The sequence below is a fragment of the Apis laboriosa genome, unplaced genomic scaffold, assembly GCF_014066325.1.
Source record: "Apis laboriosa isolate Shangri-la unplaced genomic scaffold, ASM1406632v1 scaffold18_cov149, whole genome shotgun sequence".
Classification (NCBI taxonomy): Eukaryota; Metazoa; Arthropoda; class Insecta; order Hymenoptera; family Apidae; genus Apis; species Apis laboriosa.
Window position 1 is genome coordinate 2,960,733 of NW_025222233.1, and position 21,445 is coordinate 2,982,177.

A 21,445-nucleotide genomic window follows, 5' to 3' on the forward strand; every position below is an offset into this window, starting at 1 on the left:
AAATAAACGGGTCGGTCTTTCACCTCCTCCTCGAGACGAAGAAGAAACGCGGATGGTACCGAGCGGAAAAGTGGCTGAATTAAACGTTAACTCGACCGTGAGTCTCTTTTTCTCTCTCTCTCTCTTTCTCTCTCTCTCCTTTGTCTTATCCTATCCTTTATGAAATCTTGGCGTCAACCGTTGCAATACCCGAGAATTCTAATTCTTACTCTTCTCTTCCTCTTTCTTCTTCTTCTTCTTTTGTAATTGTTTTCGTTTTCATGCATCCATATATATGTATATTTCGTGCAATCATTCGCGAGCAAAGCATCGTGTATTTAAACCAATCGTGTTTGGAATATATTTGGATCAGCAGACAGAAGTGAGAATACAGTTTGAAATCTGATGAAAATGAGTTATATAATATCCTAAGTTTACCTCTTAACGCTTATTACACAACCGCCTACGCTGTTCCCACGAATTACCCCGTTTATTTATATTTTCAGTTATTGTTTATTCGCGCCAGGAAGTTTCTCCCACACTCGAATGTATTCATTTCATTCATAAAATTATAGATATACATGCTCGTTAATATAAATATCGTTCGATACAAATATTATTATACGATTGTAAACATATATAAATCTTTTTTCCTTCCCTTTTCGTTTCATTTTCTTATTTTCGTATAACGCGCGTGGATCTCTGGACGCGTAAATACTCGTAATTGCCAGGAAATTGCGAGTTAAGAGAATACAATTACAATTTTAGTTTATACAAGGCGCGTTTATACGTTTATATTTGGCAAAGATTTTCGGTCGACGTGTCCGCGCAAGTTTAATCGCGGCCGATATGAGGAATGGAATGGCGTGGCGCGGATTCCAAGTAGAAATTAAGCGGAAAACGGGAGCGGAAGCGTGCCAAGATTCTTAAAGCGGAGAGAGAAAAAACGAAATTTTGATCACGGATTAAATAAATATCACGGAGGAAAAGAGGGAGGGAGGGAAGAAAGGAAGGAAAGAAAAGAACAGACGAGTCGTTGAAATGGAAATATGAATACAGAACCTCTCTCTCTCTCTTTCTCTCTCTTTCTCTCTCGAATCGTCGAGAGGAGAGAGATTCGACTTGAGAAAGAAGACGGTATCCCCGAGAGAGAGAGGAGAGGCGAGATTTCGTTCGGTTGGCGAGAATGAAAAATCGAAGATGGAGAAAAGGGGAGGGGAGATAAGAATTACGAAGGATTCATCGTTCACAATCACGTGAAAGGTTACGTCGAGGCTTCATCCAATTACGTGGACCGGATTTTAAGCTGTTGGATCTGCCGTTTCAGCACCGATTCTATAAATTACGAACTCGTGGAAATATTTCACCGGGAAGAAGAAGAAGAAGAGGGAGGGGGGGGGGGCAAGTTTCTTGCGGCCATCGGAGGAGGAGAAGATCGGGCCGCGCCAGTTTCCTTTCCGGAAAGGCGAAGCCGGAAAAAGGGTTGGAGGGGACACACGCGAGGAAAGGGTGAAGGCGGGCGGGAGAGAATGGAAAATCCGCAAATGGAACGAACCTCTACTCGTCCTCCTCCTCCTCCTCCTCCTCCTCCTCCTCCTCTTCCCTTGCCACACTTGGACGGTTACTTCCCTTTATTGAAAGAAAAAAGGGAAAGAGAGCGAGGGGAAAGAAGGATGTGTCGAATGCAATTTCACAGGGACGACGTCTGCGAGGATGCCTGTTGTTTTCCACGTGGCTGTGCGCTCTCCTTGTTGCTTCCATTCCATAAAGAGACAAGCTTTGTTGCTGGCGCGAGAGGGTAATAACGTTACGATTTCGTGAGTTTTATTCGTAATTTCGGATCCCTCTCCCCCCCCTCCCCTGCCGAATATCGGCGTTTTCCCGAGTAATAACCGAGTTTGGATTTCATCCCGGACCAGAATCTCGCCGGATTTTCGTGATTTCGCGATCTCTTTCGAAATATTGTATCCCGTATCGGACAATGAGAATTTTGTTGAAAACCGCGTTACGTTATTTACAATTTGTCGAATTATTTTACGATACTCAATCCACATTTGGGAATATTTTATCGTATGGTTCGTTTAACAATTATTTTACGTCTTATCCGGAATTAAAAATAGACGATTTTTCATCGCGGCGTTATGGAAATTTCATCTTTCGTGCAAAATACGAGTAAAATAGATTTCCTGAAAAGTTGAAAATTTCGCGCGTCAAATTTATTTCGCGGGACGCGAAATTAATAAAGATCACGGTGGTGTACGTCTTTTCCTTTTTTTATTTTTTATTTATTTTTTTTTTTTCTTCCATATCGAAGCGTGGATAGTGGATATTCGGGCAGCCGTCTCGAGCGCAAATTTGCGCGATTTGTCGTTTCATAAATCTGTACTCTGGTCGTGGCAATAGCGGGGACAACGAGACACCGGCCAACAACAGTAACGAGAAAAGTGACAGCGGTTCGAAAACTGCTGTTGAGCCGGCATTAATCCGAATTGATGACCGTGGCTCGTGTCGACCGACTGATAATAAATAAACGCGAATGGCGTGAACGCAAAAAGAGCGCGTACACGGAATGTGAAAAAAAAAGAAAAAAAAAAAAAAAAAAAAAAAAAAGTAAATTTCTCGCGGAAAAAACCGACGCCGATATTACCAACCTGTGGATACGCGATACTCGAAAACGATGAGCCTCTTAAAAGGTGATAGGCCGCTCGAATTTCGAATGCACCTCATCGAGCTCGAATAAATTTCCCCCTCCGCGAAATTGAATTCTCTTCTTTGTCGAACCTCTCTTGACTCGTTCATTCCAATCCTCGAACGCGTTTCATTTCTTGAGCAAAAAGGAGCAAAAATGAAAATAAGCGAAGATTTTAGCGGTGTCTTACGGTGGATCCGGATTGTCAAAAGAGACTAGAAGAAGCTCGAAGAATCTTGGTGAAACCTTGGAGACGCAGAAACGTTATCATAACGTTAAATAATTTTCTCCTGTAACTCTTTGGAGATGCGCTTGATACGAGAATTCCGAGATTCCTCCTCGGCTCGCTTCGCATTCCTCCCTGGATTTGCGTTTATATTATAACAAGAAATTCCGGATTTTCGAATTTCCACGGGCGAATCCGTTCGAAATGGCGAGAGATTCTTCCTCAAAGAAGAGGCAAAGATCGACGCAACGAAGAATTTTGTGAAACTCTCGATCGAGAAATCTCTTCGTCCATTTCCGATAATCTCGAAACGAATCTCTCGTCGAGATTCACTTTCCATGCCACTTGGCTCCAGCAAATCTTGGCTGGAAGGCTTGTTTTTCCTAATTTGGTAGAGGAATTCTCGCGAATCGTGGGAGGAGTTAAGCCAGTCTCGGGAAGGGGATGGAAGAAGAAACTTTATCGTCACCGTAAGTCTTCTCCCCAGGCAGACAAATTACTTCTTCGCCGACCTTATCTATCCGCAATTTTTACCTCGCCCCTCCCTTCCTCGATTTTACCCCTCGCGTTTCTTTCCTCCCCTTCAACGACCCACCCCCTCCTCCATTCAAAGTCGATAAGGGAGTTTTTTGGGCCGTGTGCAGATCGACCCTGTTCACGGTTGACGCGCGTTAATATCGTCGTGGCGTCGGGGATACGGGAGAAGCTCCAGGCCTAATCCGTCAAATCCGAAAAGCCTCGCGAAATAAATGTCTGCCGCGGCGATATCGGTGGTCTGGGCTGTGCCACACGGTTGGTCGATACCGCCACTATCCTGATTTTAAATATGGCTCGCCACCATCGAGTCGAGTCGAGTCGAGTCGAGTCGAATCGAGACTGATATCGCTTCAAAAANAAAAAAAAAAAAAAAAAAAAAAGAAAAAAGCGATACCCCGATATTTTCCTTCCGGTGGCTTGAATTTTTACAATGGGCTGAATTTTAGCGATTAAATTCTCACGAATTCGCATGTATGGTGGACGGATGGTTGAAGGAGGAGAGGAGATAGAGATCTAATGTAAATGTACAATTTTTGATTTCGTTATGATTCTCTTAAAGAATTCTAATAGATATTTAAATTAGATCCGATGACTTGGATGATTTTTCTTTTTTCACGTAGCTTCGTGAGAAATTTAAATACCCGTCTAAAAAGATATTCAAAGTAATGCACATTCCCTTGTATCAGTAAACAATTTCAATTTACGCATTAGCTTAATCAACATTCTATGAATAAATCATACAAGATTGGTACAGGATACAACAATAAAATGTTCGAATAAATGGAAACGAAGAACGGAAAAGCGCAATGATAAATCGCGTTTAGTGTCGGTTCTTCAAGTCCGTTAAAAGTGTAGAGCGCAGGATATCCGTATCGGGCCGACTCGTACGACGTTCGTCGTTTACCTAGCTGTATGAACATCACGGGTGAAAAACGATCAAAGCGAGGAGGGGGATGGGTATACCGGTCGGGGGAGGGGTGTTCTTCTTCTTTCGGTCAGAAGTTGCTTCTTCTTATTCCCATCGGGGGACAAAGTTGGAGGAACAAACGAACGACAACGCGAACGATATCGCGCGAAGATAACCTCGTTTAAGTGGCCGTTTTTTATCGCTCGCGTTGAATATGTATTTCCTTTTTCCCTCCCTTCAACTCCCTTTTCAACTTTCCACCGTCCAAAAAACAAACCACCGATCCGTTAATCATCCCCCTCTCAAAAAAAAAAGGAAAAATTGGCGAGGAAAAGTTTAACCTAAAATTGTTCAGAAATCGCCACGATCCAAGAGAGAATGAAGAGATGAATAATGCAACGTCCAAGTTTCGCGCGTGGGACCACTGCTCTCTATCTCCGTGCGCAACAATATTTCCGCGACTGAGGAGGGGGGAGATGGAGGAGGAAAAGGATGATTGTTCGCTCGGATCCGCTCGAAAACGAGTCGAAAATTGGTGCGAAGTGAGCCGTCGTCGTCGCACGAGGACGTCACATCCACTCGCTTCTAATGCCACGAAATTCCCATATCTTGGGCTGACGTACACCTTGGCGCGGCCTTTTCCTCGCTTCTTTCATCCTCTCTCTCTCTCTCTCTCTCTCTCGAAACCACGGAGGACTACGACAAGCTTCTTACATAAATCACGAGCGTTTAACGCGAGATTCGAGAGAGGAGGGACTGAGTCTGAGTCCGTGATGGAACGTGGCGAATCTTGGAGATGTGTACTCTACCGTGCTATATTTTAGGGGATGAAACGGAGGGAGGGGTGGGAGGGGCACCCGTATCCTGCGTGTGGCGAGCTGGAAATTTTGCTTGCCTGACCGCGAACGAAAGCTTGTGGAATCGAGTCGTGGATTAATAAAAGGGGTAACCTCGGTTTTAGCTCGATAAGCAATTTTAAAACGCGACTTTGCGATTGGAAGGGTCGATTTTCAATCAAGTTCCCTAGGATTTAGACCTCCTCCTCCTCCTCTTTCGCTCGCTACTTCAAAGGGTTGAAGAGGCACGACGGAGAGGCGCGCGTGTTTGCCCCTCTGCTTTCTCGCATTTCCTCGTACTTCACTCGCCGCAGTTTAACGCAGATGTAAGAGCGATTCGCTAATCTTGATTGCGAAGACGGGAAGTTAGGAAGTTGGGAATTGAATTACGAGAAGAAAATTCAAATATCATTTGAAACGAATTTTCGAATCGCGATGAAAAATGTTTATACTATGTGCAAATACGGATGCTTCGTAATCATAAACAGCAAAAGGACAAGTCTTAATTTTTCTGCGGAAGGAAAAGGAAGAATGTTTCGAGATTGAAAGAAATGACGAAGCGCGAAGCCGGGAACCTCGTCAGAGGTTCGTTTAACGAGAGTGTAACGAATCCGACGATTAATCGTTCGGTATTAATTAACCAAGGCAATCGGGTGGCGCCGCCCTCTCCGTGCGTCGAGAGTTGGAACGTTTCCAACGCGGATTCACCCTCCCTTTTCGAGCGAGCTCGAGATCGCCACTTTCCACCCACAAGGTCACGGTCTTTAACTTTTTATAACGCCTCGATTCGAGGCCCGTTAATTACCGTCACCCCTTTTCGATTAATCGGTTCAAGCGTTTAAATTACCTTCGATCCCGAAAAAGTTACAAGCAAATATAAGCAACACCGAGACCAAGAAAATTTGTAAAAATTGTTTTTCTTTCAACTACAATCGTTATTCGTTTTGCAATACCTTTTTGATCCTCGGCTCTAAGAGTTAATCTCACTCGCGCCAATTTCTTCCCCTCCTATATTTTCCCCCTTCTATTCCCATCACGATCGAGAGCCAATGTCTCCGACGGAGGAGCCAAAAAGCCAAGATGACTTCGGTGGAAAGGTTTCGTCGGCGAAACTATTCCAGAATGGGAGAGCCGTCTACATCCGAGAGTACCGCTCTCTCGTTCCACTGTTATACACGAGCCGAGAGAACAGTCGAATAATCTCACGTGTGCAATCCTCCGTGGCAGGGAGTTTCCATATCGTCGTTGCAAAGACCGACTACCACCTGAATGAACATCGACTTTGGACAAGTCTGATTTAGAGATACCCCTGGCTTCCAGGGAATCAAACTTCTCTCGAGAATATTTCCCCTAGTATATGGGAAATATGAATCATTTTCGTGGATAATTTTAATCGAGATTTTCTTAAAGAAAATTTATCGCCGCCAATTAGAAGAGGGAGGAGGAGGAGGAGGAGGAGGAGGAGGAGGGGAAAGTTTCGCGACGAAAATTCCGCACGAAATTCCCGCTCGACGAGGGGGAGGGGGGGGAATAGAGCGAGGAATTGAATAATACGGGGCGAGTAGGAAATTGGTGGAAATCGGTGATAAAGGAAATCGTTATTTAAACGTGGCGGGGCCACGGGGTTGCCCCGGTAATTAATAACCGAACAAGTTGCCGCTTGCACCAGGAGAGGGGGGGTAATTTCGGCTGATTACTTTGGCAACGATTACTGTCGGGGGACTTTGCGCGCGTACGTGATTCTGAAGTTTCCGTGAGCGGCCTGCTAAATCGTTAATTACGATCAGCGCCCGATTAATCACTCTATTGCCGACGACGGCCATTTAACCGACACGCTCTGCCGGTCAACGCATCGGATGTAAACAAGATTGTAAACCGGCCACCCGTTTTTTGAAATACCCTTCGATTTGCTCGATGGATCGAAATTTTTTTTTCATTTCTTTCTTTTTTCGTGAGAGATCGAATTTTCTTAACGACGGCGGGGGTGACACGTGATGCGAGGGGAGAGATTTCGTTGGAGAAATTAATTTTTCTGACAGGTTAATCTCTATATATAGATTTTTGTATCTTTGTTATTTTCTTATTTGCCATCGCTTAAATTTTCTTAATGGGAGAGAGATTTTTTTTTTTTTTTCTATCTTTTGCCAGAGTCGAGTAGAATGTAAATTAAGAAGGGATGTGTTTTCTCTTTATTAAATCTTTTTGGTTTTTTTATTCTTCTTGTCTCCTTAAATTGAGAATGGTTTTAATTCGTCGTAAAACAATTATTAAAAATATTTAGAAACTAAAGGAAATGATTCGTTTCGATTTGGAATTGTATCCAGATCGATCTTGAGCCGAATAAATAAATTCTCGACGTGATTAAAACTCGAGTCGAGCTCTCGATATTAATAAAATGTTTTTACGTAGATTTTTAAAAAAAAAGTAATAATGGACAGAACTATCTGACGACGGGATCGAGAGTGGAAAACGTATCTGATCGCTTACGAGTTCATTTTTTTTTTTTTTTCTATCATTTGCCAACGCGTTATTACATTTTTACTTATTTTGCCTGGCCGTGTGTAAATCGAATGAATCCAACATCGTAATCGATCCACGAGCAAGAATCACCGTTGGAAATCGGTCGATGCGTGATTTTTTCCCGCGTTTTTTTTTTTTTCTTTTTTCTCGTCCATTCGACGCGTTTCTACGCTCAAATTTGGAAATTCGATTCTTCTACTGTTTGTGTATCGCGTGACTCGATTACCATTGTTGATCGTCGCTTAAAAGCTATATATACGCACAACTGTATTACTCGACTATTATCCTATCAACGATTTTCACACGATCGCGATTATTTATTATTCGCAAAGCTACGTAGGAGAAAAAAATATGAAATTCTTAAAAAAAGAAAAAACAAAATTTTAAACGATAGCTTTAGATTAAACGAGATTTTATATTTTCTGATTCGTAATATCAGATTCCGGCGAATCAAAGATTCGGAAAATTCACCGGCAAAAGTTTCCCCGATTTCTTTCTCCAATTTATTCTAAAATTCTCCCCCGTGCAAGCCTCTCGATTTTCCCAAAAGTGCGGCGAGCGAATCTCTTTCCCGTGTTTCCTTCGATGTTAAACATCGGAGGAGGGGATCGTTTCCACGCCGGCGTAGAATTAACCACACGTTCCTCCCTTGGCCCAGGTTGCATTAACTTTCCTGATCGCGACCACCCTCCAGCGAAATCCAATTCCGGGGAATGCGGTCATTTTCGCGTCTCTTTCCATCTCTGCCTCTATCTTACGTCGCCCTGGGTTACTTGCACGGTTACACGCCACCGCAACCGAACAAATGGAACCGGTATTCCCTTCGAACATTATGATAGAGTTGCTTTTGCCCCCCAACTTTGCCTCGAGATGGGAAATGGGTTTCGCAAATTGTTGGAGAATCAGCAGAATTTCAGGGAAAGTGAAAGCGAAGGGATCATTGATTGATAAGCGAAATTGTGATCGAATCGTGGGAAAGAATTTTTGGAAAGGATTTTAATATTGGAGGTAAAAATGATCGATCGGATATAAAAATAGGAAAAAAGAATAATAGTGCATCTGTTTCCTCGAATTATAATTAACCACGATTCGATTAAACTTGCTCGAATAGTTAAACAGAAGTTAAAGAAAACAAATAAACAAAGGATTACTGAGATGAAATATCTAAAATTAATACTCAAAAACGATACATTCCTCGATCCAAGAAACGAAACACCTTCGTCTTCTGATACCTAACACACAATTTCTACTAATATATAAATAAATAAAACACGTTCATCGAAATCTCCAAATCCGTCCGCGACGAATCTAAAGGAAACATTGGAGCTCTCCTCTCAACCCTCGAAACAATACGTAGAAACGAGACGCGGCCGATCCTACGTCCCATATTTCTTCATGGACGAAGAACCGCGAAGATGTCACGTTGTCCAACACTCGTGCACGCGCGTACGCACAATACGCCAGCCACATGGTGGGAGAAGAGACAGAGAATTTGGCACGAGATCCAGTCGATCGTGCGCGCGGAACCGGTTGGCGGCAACGCATTCGTGTTCACCGGCGCAGCCGGGGGATTACCAATGAGGCACGTCGGATTACCGCAGTTAGCGGTGTTCGTTAGACCACTATTTTAATTAAGACTATTATACGCGCGCTCGGCTATTCGTATCGCGGCTGTTACGTGCGCGGACCGTTAAAACGAGAGCACCCGCGACACCGATTCGTTCCCGCTGCCTATCGATCGCGATTATCGACGCGCCACCCGACGGACGCATCCTCCTCCCGTTCTTGTGGGAGGATTTTAAGGTGGTGGAGCCATTTATAGGAGGAAGATCGAGACGATTCAGGATCGATTTGGGTAGGAGGAAGTAATGTAAATGATGTTTTGAAAGTTGTTATTCGCTGAGGTGGAGAAGATTGGAGGAATCGAGAGGGTTTGCACGATCGATATGAAGATCGCGCGGATGGGAGAAAATATGTGTTATCTTTGTGCTATCTATTTATTGAAAATGTAGAAAATATTTTAAGGAAGAGGAATAAGGGATATAGGTTCCCATGTAAGTTTCTATCTTTGTTATTACCAGTGAACGGATTCATCAAATGAATCTCTGGAATCTCTCCCCATTATTTTTTCCTTTTTTATCAAAAATAGAAAAAGAGCAATTAACCGATGGATGGATTTAGGAAAATGAAGGATTTCCTATTTGATCGGCAAAACGAAGCTCTACGAGTTTAACTTTTCACCGAATAAATAACTCCTCTGCTTCAATTATTGAATTTGGATTCACAAAAAAAGAAAAAATGAATCTTCTATTCATCGTATCAAAAACAAAAAGAAGATACACGCTCTTAACAGCCTTTAGAATCGTTCTAAATCGTTCGATTTCTATCTGATTAATTTACGTCGATCGATATACCTGTCTCTTTCAAATTTCTCTTTCAAATTTTTCATTGCAAAAATTAACCTCGTCCAGTGCGAGATTTTTATTATTATTATTATTATTATTATTATTACACCCCTGTATCACACATAACCATCCAGAACCATCCATCCCCTAAAACTTTACGATTTTCAACAATCTTATCGATCAATGACTTCACACTTTCGATTAATCGAATTTGAGGAATTTAAGGAAAGGAGAGAAGAAAAAAAAAACCTGGTCACTCACCTGGTGGCGATCAATTGACAGGTTATGCTCGGCGAGGCCCAAGCTTCCGGGCTCCAAGGGGCGCACTCGTACAGCCTGAGCTCCCTGCTCGAGACGGCCCCGAACACGCTGCGCCATCCCCCGGTGCATCCACCCCCGAGGCCGAACCCGCTACCCGCTCCTCGCGAGGTGCTCGCGCTGCTCCCGGCTCCGTCCTCGCTGCTCTCGCTGCTGGCACGTCCGTTCTGTGGACAGATCGCGCGCCGCGCCTCGTAAATCTTCTCTGTCAGGGGGGAGGAATGGGAGGGAGGGAGGGAGGGAGGGAGGGAGGCGTGCATGCACGTGCACAACGCGACGACCGGGTTTGATCACGGCGGAAATCCGTGATCCGGCACGATTCGTCCACCGCCCCCGTGGAAACCGTTCTTTCGGGGGCGGCGCGCCTCCCCGGCCAAATTTGCGCCACAGGAGAAATTATGCGAGACACCTGCTCGGCCACGATAACAACACGCGCCAGGAATTTGCGATTTTCTCGTTTACGGTTTGTACGATCGTGTATACGTGTTCGCGCGTGTTACGTTCTGCGCGACTATTATGTTTACGGTGTATGTGTTACGCGAGCAACGTTAGAAGAAGAATTTGGTAACGTTGAGCTGAATCTTTATTATCGATATCTCGATCTTAATGTAAATTTATTTATATGGAAGAAATGGAGAGAGAAGAAATGTTTGCATTCGATGAATTAATCGAATGATTGAAACCTTGAGCTGAATCTTTATTATCGATATCTGTGATGAAAGAAGAAATGGAGAGAGAAGAAATGTTTGCATTCGACGAGTTAATCGAATGATTGAAACGTTGAGCTGAATCTTTATTATCGATATCTCGATCTTAATGTGAATTTATTTATATGGAAAAATATCTGTGATGAAAGAAGAAATGGGGAGAGAAGAAATGTTTGCATTCGACGAGTTAATTAAAACGAGTTGAAAAATGAAAGAGAATAATTGTTTATTGCGAATATTAATCGCCGAATTCGTCGAATGCGAACTTGAAATAATTGAAAATTCTCCCTACTTTTGAAAGTAACTAACTCACTAATCATCCCCTCGTACCATAACGAATCTTTCGAATCGAATGATTGAAACGTTGAGCTGAATCTTTATTAAGATATCTCGATCTTAATGTAAATTTATTTATATGGAAAAATATCTGTGATGAAAGAAGAAATGGGGAGAGAAGAAATGGAGAGAGAAGAAATGTTTGCATTCGACGAGTTAATCGAATGATAGAAACGTTGAGCTGAATCTTTATTATCGATATCTCGATCTTAATGTAAATTTATTTATATGGAAAAATATCTGTGATGAAAGAAGAAATGGGGAGAGAAGAAATGTTTGCATTCGACGAGTTAATTGAATGATTGAAACGTTAAACTGAATCTTTATTATCGATATCTCGATCTTAATGTAAATTTATTTATATGGAAAAATATCTGTGATGAAAGAAGAAATGGGGAGAGAAGAAATGGAGAGAGAAGAAATGTTTGCATTCGACGAGTTAATCGAATGATAGAAACGTTGAGCTGAATCTTTATTATCGATATCTCGATCTTAATGTAAATTTATTTATATGGAAAAATATCTGTGATGAAAGAAGAAATGGGGAGAGAAGAAATGTTTGCATTCGACGAGTTAATTAAAACGAGTTGAAAAATGAAAGAGAATAATTGTTTATTGCGAATATTAATCGCCGAATTCGTCGAATGCGAACTCGAAATAACTGAAAATTCTTCCTACTTTTCAAAGTAATTAACCATCCCCCCGTACCGTAACGAATCTTTCGTATCGAATGATCGAACGGATATTAAACATTAGCGGGAAGAGAGGCGAAGGAGAGGATTTTGCAGCGTATTATCAGCAACGAGATAAAAAAGAAAAAGGAAGAAGAAGAAGAAGAGAAAAAAAAAGGTTATATAAGACGCATTGACAGCTTCGCATTCCAGACATGCGTCGTTCTCAGGCGACGGAGACGACGAGGGTTGGAAAAGCGCGGAAAACGCGGCGGAGAGCTTGTCTGCCGTTCAAGAAATGTAGCCTCATAAGTGTCAAGCGCATTTTCCCGCTGCCACTTATCCGGGAGACAATATCGAGCGGCTGAGGAGCGCGTGGCCTGCGCGCCGGATGCAACCCCCTGTGTGCACCCTCTCTCTCTCTCTCTCTGTGTGCATCGTGGGCTGGCGGTTTTCAGCCGAGAACGGAATGCAGCCAGGTGGATGCAGCAGGACATTGTGCATCCTCCATCTCTGTGCTCCCCGCAGGGATGATACATGGTGGATTAATTGAACTGTCGAATATTGACATTCCGGTGAAAACGGCGCGTGTTTACGTCGTGATGGTTACGCCCGCGCCTTTGTACATTACCCTCCCTCCCGATTCGATTCCCTTCCTTTGCCCATCTCCCCTTTCCATTCTTTCAATTTTTCCAACTTTATTTGCGTGTATTAATTCGTTCCCCCCTTCGGTTATGTCTCTTGTCGAGATTCTAATAGGTTTCGATGATTCGATATTTGTTGCAGTATCCCTTTGCAGTCTATCGTACGCAATAATCGGTTCAATTTGCAAATATTCACGGATCAGATACCAGAGATAATAAACGAATCGTAAAGCGGATCGAATAGAACGATAATCTTATTCTTACGAATAGAAAGAATAGACAGAGTCTCCGTCTTTTTTACATTTCGAGCAACGTGTATCTATAGTTCCATTAAGGGTTCTTTGCTGCGAGTGATATCTCTAATTTACAAACAAATCCAACAAATATTCTTTGATTTCACGTATTAAGAAAAATGATCCATCACCATTCGATCATTTACACTGTTCTACTATTAATTTATTCGAGCCTCTTTTTTTTTTTTTTACATTTCGAACATTGCGTTCGACATTGGCTCCATTGAAAATCCGTGTCTTGAGCGCGCAAAGGGACGTTTCGGTTAATCGTCGATTATTGCGGGATAAAAGCGGGCAAGCATGCTTATCCAATTTGTTCTTGGGGGAAAAATGGAGGAGAAATCGAGCGCAAGCTAGTAATGGAAATTAGCCGTATATAGCACGATACAACGAAATCGGGATTTTACCCCTTTGAACCTCCCTATTCTTCAAAGGGGTGGCCTTATAATTTTTATTTCACGGAGATATTATTCGCTCTTTCTCCGTCCAATCGTTTTCGACTCTTTCTCGAAATCGTTTCCCTTCTCCCTTCCCTCGTTTTCGATAATATCGTAATTCCTCCCGCGAGATCAGGTTGACAAATCGAGCGATGCTCGATATTTAAAAGCGATAAAAGCGGGATTATCGACGAGAATCGTCCAATCTCTTAAACGTCGATTTAACGTCCAACGTCTTTTCGATACTTCGCTTCTTAACTCGGTTCTTAATTCAAGAGGCATCAATTTTCAGACCGCCGGCGATACGGACACGCGAGGTCAGCCCCGATCGAGGGATTTGACTTAACTTTGAATTATTAAAGATATATAGGTATACTGCAGATTCTCTCTTGAAATAAAATATACTTTTTAGTATATTTTTGAACATTGTCAAAATTATCGTTTATTCTCACGTTTACTTGTTTTGATCATTCCTTCAATTTTTTTTTCTTAGATACAATATTTTTGGAATTATAATCAAAATTTTAATAGATAACGGGATGTTATAGATATAATATCTCGTCCCTTGGTTAATATTTGAGCATATATAGGGACTGCATATAAGGGGAGAAGCGAGGAAAATTGCCCTGTTTACGTTTCGCAAGAGGCTTTTAAAGCAGAGCGACGTTAATGGGACGGATTTTGTCTGCATTTAAATTATTCGCTACTAATGCAACAGGCATACGACGATCGCTGGGACGAAGATATCTTGCGCGAGGTATGAAAGAAGCCACGGAATTGTTTTCAGTTTTGGCCGGGGACAAAGAGCTCGTTAAGGATCGATCAAAATTTCACGCGGTCCGAGGTCCCTTTGACGTCGTTCCTCGGCTCCTGCTCCTCGCTTTGACTCGATAAAGTACGTAGGGGGAGAGGATCGAGAAAATTTGCCATTTACCACGTTATACGATACGTTGTACGCCGCTATTAGCGGGGCCGCATAGACCCCTTCGCAGATTATAATAGGAATGTGAATTTTCTGTGCACCTGTTATTTGGGCCATGCGTGATAGGAAGGGAAATAGCGCGTGATAAAGGAACTATCCGAGTGTAATTTCGAAAATTGTTCGTCCATTTATGGGATATCGTTCGATCGGTAATAAACATCGAATAACGATAAAATTTCTCTTAAAGAATTTTATCTTTTCACGGTTGTTTCTCTTTTCCTCCCGTAAACCTCGCGTAAAATTCTTAGGATATTTTTAACTTTTGGATGCCTCCAATTTCGAATATTCGAAAATCGAGATTTTATTCTACAATAGTTTAAATTATCTAGTTTAGTCGTTGATAATTGATGACGAAACTTTAATATTCGGTTCACAAAAGTTCATCGTGAAGATGATAAGAAAGATGATAACAAAGAAGATGAAATACAATATGGAATGGACACGTACGTGGAAGAAAGAAGGGATGGAACGATAGTTACATCCATTTCGGGGCAAAGAAGGCGCAAACGAGTCCGAGGCGTTAATTACCGTATAAAGTGAAGAGTCGAACGAGGAGGAGGAGTAGGAAGCAACTTTTCTCCGCGAAGGAACAACGTTTTCGTTGGGAGAAAGAAGCGAGCAGGAAGCCTCGTTCTTCAAGAAAATTAAGCCAATTAACCCCTCGAGTTCAAGAAAGAGAGAGAGAGAGAAAGAGAGTTCCTTTCAGCTGGCAGCAGTCCAGCGATTCCGCCAATCCCCTGTTTCTGGGGAAAAAGCCTGTGGCTGGCGATCCGTCGTCGATGAAACTTTCCACGATGCGTCTTCCAAACCATTTCTGCAAACAGTAATTAAACCCCCTTCCGCGATTAATCAAACGTCTCTTTCCTTTAATTTCTCTCTGAAAATTTTCCTCCGAGAATACCGAGTTGCGAATATTACCCTCGCGTCTCTTTTTTCTTTTTTTCTTTTTTCTCTACTTCTCGCTTGTTTCTACAATTTTTTTTTTCCTCCCCCAAAGTGGAAACAGAGAGACCTTTGCTCGTATCGTATCGGTATTCGTATCGTCAATTGACGGCCACCCTCGAATATATTCGGTCGATCGCGATTCTTTTCCATTCATCAACCGCTGTTGTGTGTTCGATTCTGTAACGCCTCGCGCTATCGCGCCGTGGCAATAATAACGAGAAGGAATAATGGTGGCCGGTGAAAAGCTCGATGAATATGGTTCGTTGGAGTGCAGTCGATTCGACTCGTATCGACGAACGTTTCTGTGTCGAAGGGGAGGAAACGATCGTTTCAAACATTGTGCAATTTCTCTTCCCTTTCATCTTTTTCCCCCCTTTTTTTCTTTCTTTCTTTCTTTCTTTCTTTTTTTTTTTTATATATATATATATATCCCTGACCAGATAAAAGAAACATCCTCGACGATGGAAAAGAGGCGTTATTTCTCGATTAAATTAATTTTAAATGTGACACGATCATATTCCCATTTGCATTTGTAAGATACCAATAAGATTTCCAGGATGTGTCTCGTCGTATATATATATATATATATACGCACACTATTCACCGCGGAGGAACACGAATATTTTTCCGGAAATTGTTTGCGTGCGATGGAAACGTTGCGCGATATCAACGATTTATTGCAACGTTAAATGGCTCGAGATCGTTTTATACTCGAAAATTAACGTGAGCCGAGGTGCCACGAAATCTCGTTGGAAACAATTTTGGGATTGTCGGGACGAGAGAAAGATTTCGATAAGACGAAGAAAAATACGTGGAGGTATCTCGAATCTTGGCGAGCTTTAACGAAACAGAGATCGGTAGCCGACGATAGAAATTATTCAGAAAAAAGCGGAAAGTTTATCAGGCATTTGCATGCGTAATACACTGGTCGTTAACTGGTCGCTCTATTATAACGGTGATAAAAACACCTTAACCGTGAATGGATAATATTAGTGGATATATACAGGAGATAGAAATATTCGCAAACTCGCGAAAAGTGTTCGTATAAATCTGAGAAATGATTTTTTCGATCGAAGAGTCGAGAGCGTTTGCAGAAAATTTTTCGTCGAACTTTTATAATTAGAATTATTCGTGTCTGAAATTTTAGACGCTTATATAACTCTTTTTTAAAACGATATTTCTCGACAAGTAAATTTACACGAACTTTTTTTCTCTCATCCACTCGACCACTCTGTACGACAACGCTATACTATATAACTTTCGTCTCGGACACTCGGTGCGTATACATATACACATATGTGTATAGTGCGTGGTATAAGCCACTCGAAAAATTCATTTTCCTTGGACTCTTCCGCCGTTTAAAAAAGGCAAGGATAACCGATGTTCCGTGACGGGCTACTCTAAAGGGTTAATAAAATTGGCCGGGTAATATGCATACTTCCCTGGAACTTGGGGAAATGGCCGGTGGACGAGGCAAGCTGACGCTCAACCTGGTTCCAACAACCTGATCCCTTTTTACCATACTTTTTTAATCTTCCTTCCGTCCTCCTCTCCCTTCCTCCCCCCGGCGAACGCAGTTTGTTCGAAACTTCGTTTGCACTCGCTTAAGGAAAGTTACCTAGGGAAAAAGTGCGCTTAGGCAGCTCGTCTACTTGCTTCTGTTGGCTAATCGCTGATTCCAAGAATGGCTTCAATGGACGGCAGCCGCCCATCCGCTAACCGAATCACCGTAGATATGAATCTAATTTTCCGTCGAGTGCAAAGTTCATTTTGAAGTCCATTTCCAAGTGGAAGATACCGCGTGGATAATTTTTGGAATAGCTTGGAATGGGATCGGGGATCTTTACATCGGAGATAGCAGGGGCAATAACGTGGAAGGAAGGGAAGAAGTCCTTGGAATAAGACGTGGAGACCCCCGGATACCACCGGGGGTTACAGCCACGGATTCGAATCCGATATGGATACGTAAAACGAGACGGTTCTACGATAGAAATAACGTAATGTATTTTTTTTTCTTTTTTTTCTTTTTCTTCTTTCTTTCTTTTTTTTTTTTTTTCGGAACTTTCTTACAAATATGATAGCAAAGTTTGTCGGTTTTCTCGTGGAAAAATCTCGTAAGTAAAAAGATGAGAGGTTTCCTTCAGATCTTCTTTGATGGGTTCGGGGCAAATAGCATTTGGGAAATTGGGAATACCGGAGGTTAACGTTATTTGGAAAGTGTCTGTTGTAAAAGTTGTACGCGAAACGACGTTTATTTTAAAAGAAAGGAAAAATACCTTAAAGTTGTTCTCTTTGTATAACTTTCCAATCGTGATGAGACTTAATAAATTGTCAAGAGATCGGTAGAAGAAGAGCGAAGAGAGGAAGAGTTTCATCGAGGAGAGTTCATCGTTCGATGAACTTGTTGATCGGTATCAAATCAAAGATCCAATGGATCTTTGAATGGATCGTGTTGAGGAATAATTAGGCCACGAGTCTGCTAAATATTCGCCTAAATTCGTGACGGCGTTAAAAAGGAGAGGAAGGAATACTCGCAGGAATACAACGTTGAATTTGATCGCGAAACATCGTTTCCCTTTCTTCTATTTGTAAATACCGATATTTATCAATTACGAGATTGAACGTTTGTTCTTTCTTCTTCTTCTTCTTCTTCTTCTTCTTCGATTTTACACGCGTCGCTAAATTAAAAACCGAAAAAGAGGAAAAATAGAAAGCACGAAAAAATTTAACGGAACAACGTTTTCATGGAATACCAACGTTAACCGCGTAACGTCTCGACGTCCCTGAAACGAGAATCGACCGTTCGAAAACGAGTTCTTCAGAAAGGGAAAAAAACGGAGCGGGCAGGTGTATTTCGATGCAACAAACGGACGAAAAATCACGTCTCGATAGGGAATTCTCCGCTATACGTAGTAAATGGAATTTCGACGTTAAATACTGGTCAGCGATTGGCGTGGTTCTGTTCGATGAAAAAAGAGAGAAAGAGAGAGCGAGAGAGAGAGAGAGAGAGAGAGAGAGAGAGAGAGAAGAATGGAATAGAGAAAAACACGGCGAAGGTTGAAACAAATTTGGCCGCAACGTATGCTGATTTTCGGAATGTTCCACGTGTTATCGAATGATTCGCGGGTCTTGTTAGTTTCAACGCACGTTTCAAAACGTTTTGCGATCGGTTTGCATTTTATTCGACGAGGACACGCGCGCGTGCGTGCTCGCATGAAAACGTAACGAAAACGCGTTGTGTTCACGTCTATATGTGTTTACTCGGTGTATTTCACGTGCGTAATAAAAATCGCTAATATTTTCGTTACAAGCTTGGCGGAGAACGAACGGTACGCGTAATAAAAGGAATTATTTTCGAAACCGTGGAACGTCATTTTTACACACACACACACATATATATATATAAATATACGTGTGTGCATGGTATTACGCGTACATAGGTGCGAAAAAAATGGGGGGATGAAAACTGCGTTGAAGGGTGGAAAAATATACATACGTTTCAAATCGTTTTTCGCAGGATAAGGGAAAATATTAATATAAAAAGCCGGCATCACGTTCGCAAATCCCGATTCATTTGCCGCATTACGAATCGTGATTTATTCAAGCGCATATCCGTCGATTAATATCGAGCGTTGTACACGATTATCGGAGGAGGAATGACTTATTGTGTCCCCGTCTATCTTCGACGTGTCTTTTTATCGCGTTTATCTCGGTTCTTTTTCCTTTTTTTTTTTTTCTGGTTTTGCTCGATCGAGCGGAAGTTTGATAAAAATTTCGTGTAAATCGAGCGTTGTTCAAGTAGATGCGATACCGAATTCTCTCGCGCGATTGAACCTATATACGTTTATAAAATTATATATAAATACACCGATAAATGTTTGTACCTTTAATAACAAAATTATATTTCTAATTGGAACGAATTCGCGAGTATTCGATGAAAATAAGATGTTTTATATTATTTCTCAAGCTCAATTGATGATGAAGCATTGAAAAATAAGGAATTGCCTCGAGGAAAAGGATTAATCGGCGAAGAAGGGAAAACGGCCCGATAAATCGAAAATTTCTAAATTCCGCAAACTCGGATTGATCCCATCCCGAAACGGTTGGTAACTTCAAACCAATCCTTGCATCCGCAATTTAGAACACCCTCCTCTATTCAACCCACCCATCCCGCGATCGTTCTCGATCGTCTCGAAGACCCGTAGCAAGCAGAAGAGGAGGCGCGGAGTCAGCGAATCGTGGCGAATCGTAGGGGCGCAAAGAAGAGGGTGCGGCGGGCAGACAAGAAGACTCGCGTGTTTCAAGTTCCTGTCTATCGAAAAGGTATTTATTCGAGACGGCGCACCCCCTTTTTTAGAACGCGATTCTAACTGCTCTTTTAAAAGCATCCCTTCATCGACTCCCCACTCGAAAAAACACGAAGCTCTCGAGAGGGCAGCGAGAGAGAGAGAGAGAGAAGAACAATTGTGGACACACCGACGAAGCTGCGTGAGCCTATGAATGCGAAATTCGAGAAGTTTTATCCACGATATATAAAGTGGATAAAGCGACGACGAAGGCTTTGTGTATAAACTCGAGGAGGACAGAGTCGATTCTCTTCGTCCTCCTCCTCTCCGGAACGGAGGAGAGGTAACAAAATTTTTGCAAATTGAAACTTTTGCAAAGGGAATGGAATTTTTCGCAAGAAGGATAGATCCTTTCGTGCTCTTCCACGAGATTGGAATTCGCCGATTTTCAAACTCGGAGGGGAGGGGAGGAAAGGGGGGCAAACGAGGGAAACAAAGGTCGCGGGTTGATTCCGCGATTCGAGACAATTTCAATTGGCTTCGTCTCTGCAGCGAAAATCCTTCGTCGAACGCCGCGTAATATTAAGGGAGATTCGAGGGGAAAGAATAAAGGAAGGGGAAGAATCTTGTCGATTCTTTCGATCCGTTGATAACCTCGCCATCACCACCACCCTCGACTCGAGGGTGTCGCGATATCCCCGCCTCTACTTTCCGTCTCGGTTTAATATATTTCTCTCTTTTCGCTCGATTCCATCTTGCATCTACGTACATGCCCTTCTTGGCTGGCTTCTCGCTTGATTTCTTCTCGTCACAGGCGTCAACGCGAGGCTCGTCTCTCTCTCTCTCTCTCCTCGAATTTTTACGACTGCTCGGCGAGGAATGAACAACGTTCTCGTTCAACGCATTCGAGCGAGTCGCGGAAATCCTTTCCGCTCGAGGAAAGACGACGCGATTTTTGGGGAGATCTCGCACGTGGAAAGATAACGATCACGAGTTGCGATATCGCGCAATGATAAAGTTTAACGAGATAGAGAATTGGAAAGAGGAGACACTGAGAGTTGACTGACAGGAAATTAAGAGTTAATTGGATATCGAAGTAAGTATTATTATTTTGCGAATATTCGACGAAAGATGTAAAGGACGAGACGAGAGATTATTTTTAAAGAAGAGTTTTAAACGTCGTTGAACGATTAATTGAAGATTGATTTGACAGTTATAAATTCGATATAACTTATTTTCATTATCCAAATTATTATTAATTTAAAAACTATTGTTAAACTTTCAAAGACTAGAAACTATCCGCGCGTAAAGAAAATTATTTCTACGTTCATAAAAGAAGCAATAGCTTCGCCTGAATAAGAAATAGAATTTCCAGCGAAGAAAATATCCAGTGGAACGAGTCAATATTTTCTCAGACACGTTCGATAAATCTCCATAAACAATCACGTTTAAAACATGGCCATGGTCGTTCCACGCAATTTCACCGGATCACCCGTGCATCACAATCACGAAGAAAGGAAAGAAAGCAGGGGCGGAAAAGAGCGTATTCGGTTCCAACTTCCGACACGAAAGTTTTTCTAGAAGACAAAGACAAGTCCGTTCAACTGCAACGCGTTACACACGAATGGACGACGAGGACCAAAGCTGTGCGCTCTTCTCTGACCTCTCCCTTCCTTAGCCACAGTTTACTTAGCATTTTCGATGCGCCATCCAAGACAAAGAGAAAG

At 42.2% G+C, this 21,445-nt stretch overlaps 1 protein-coding gene across 3 annotated transcripts in view; it reads right to left on the reverse strand.

Annotated features, from left to right (window-relative positions):
- Positions 1-21,445, reverse strand: part of LOC122712045 (beta-1-syntrophin) — a 311,081-nt gene that overhangs the window by 14,138 nt on the left and 275,498 nt on the right. For all 3 annotated transcript variants that reach the window (XM_043931334.1, XM_043931336.1, XM_043931335.1), the window contains exon 5: positions 10,361-10,584. In XM_043931334.1, the coding sequence (XP_043787269.1) occupies positions 10,361-10,584 (224 nt within the window). The remainder of the gene's footprint in view (positions 1-10,360; positions 10,585-21,445) is intronic.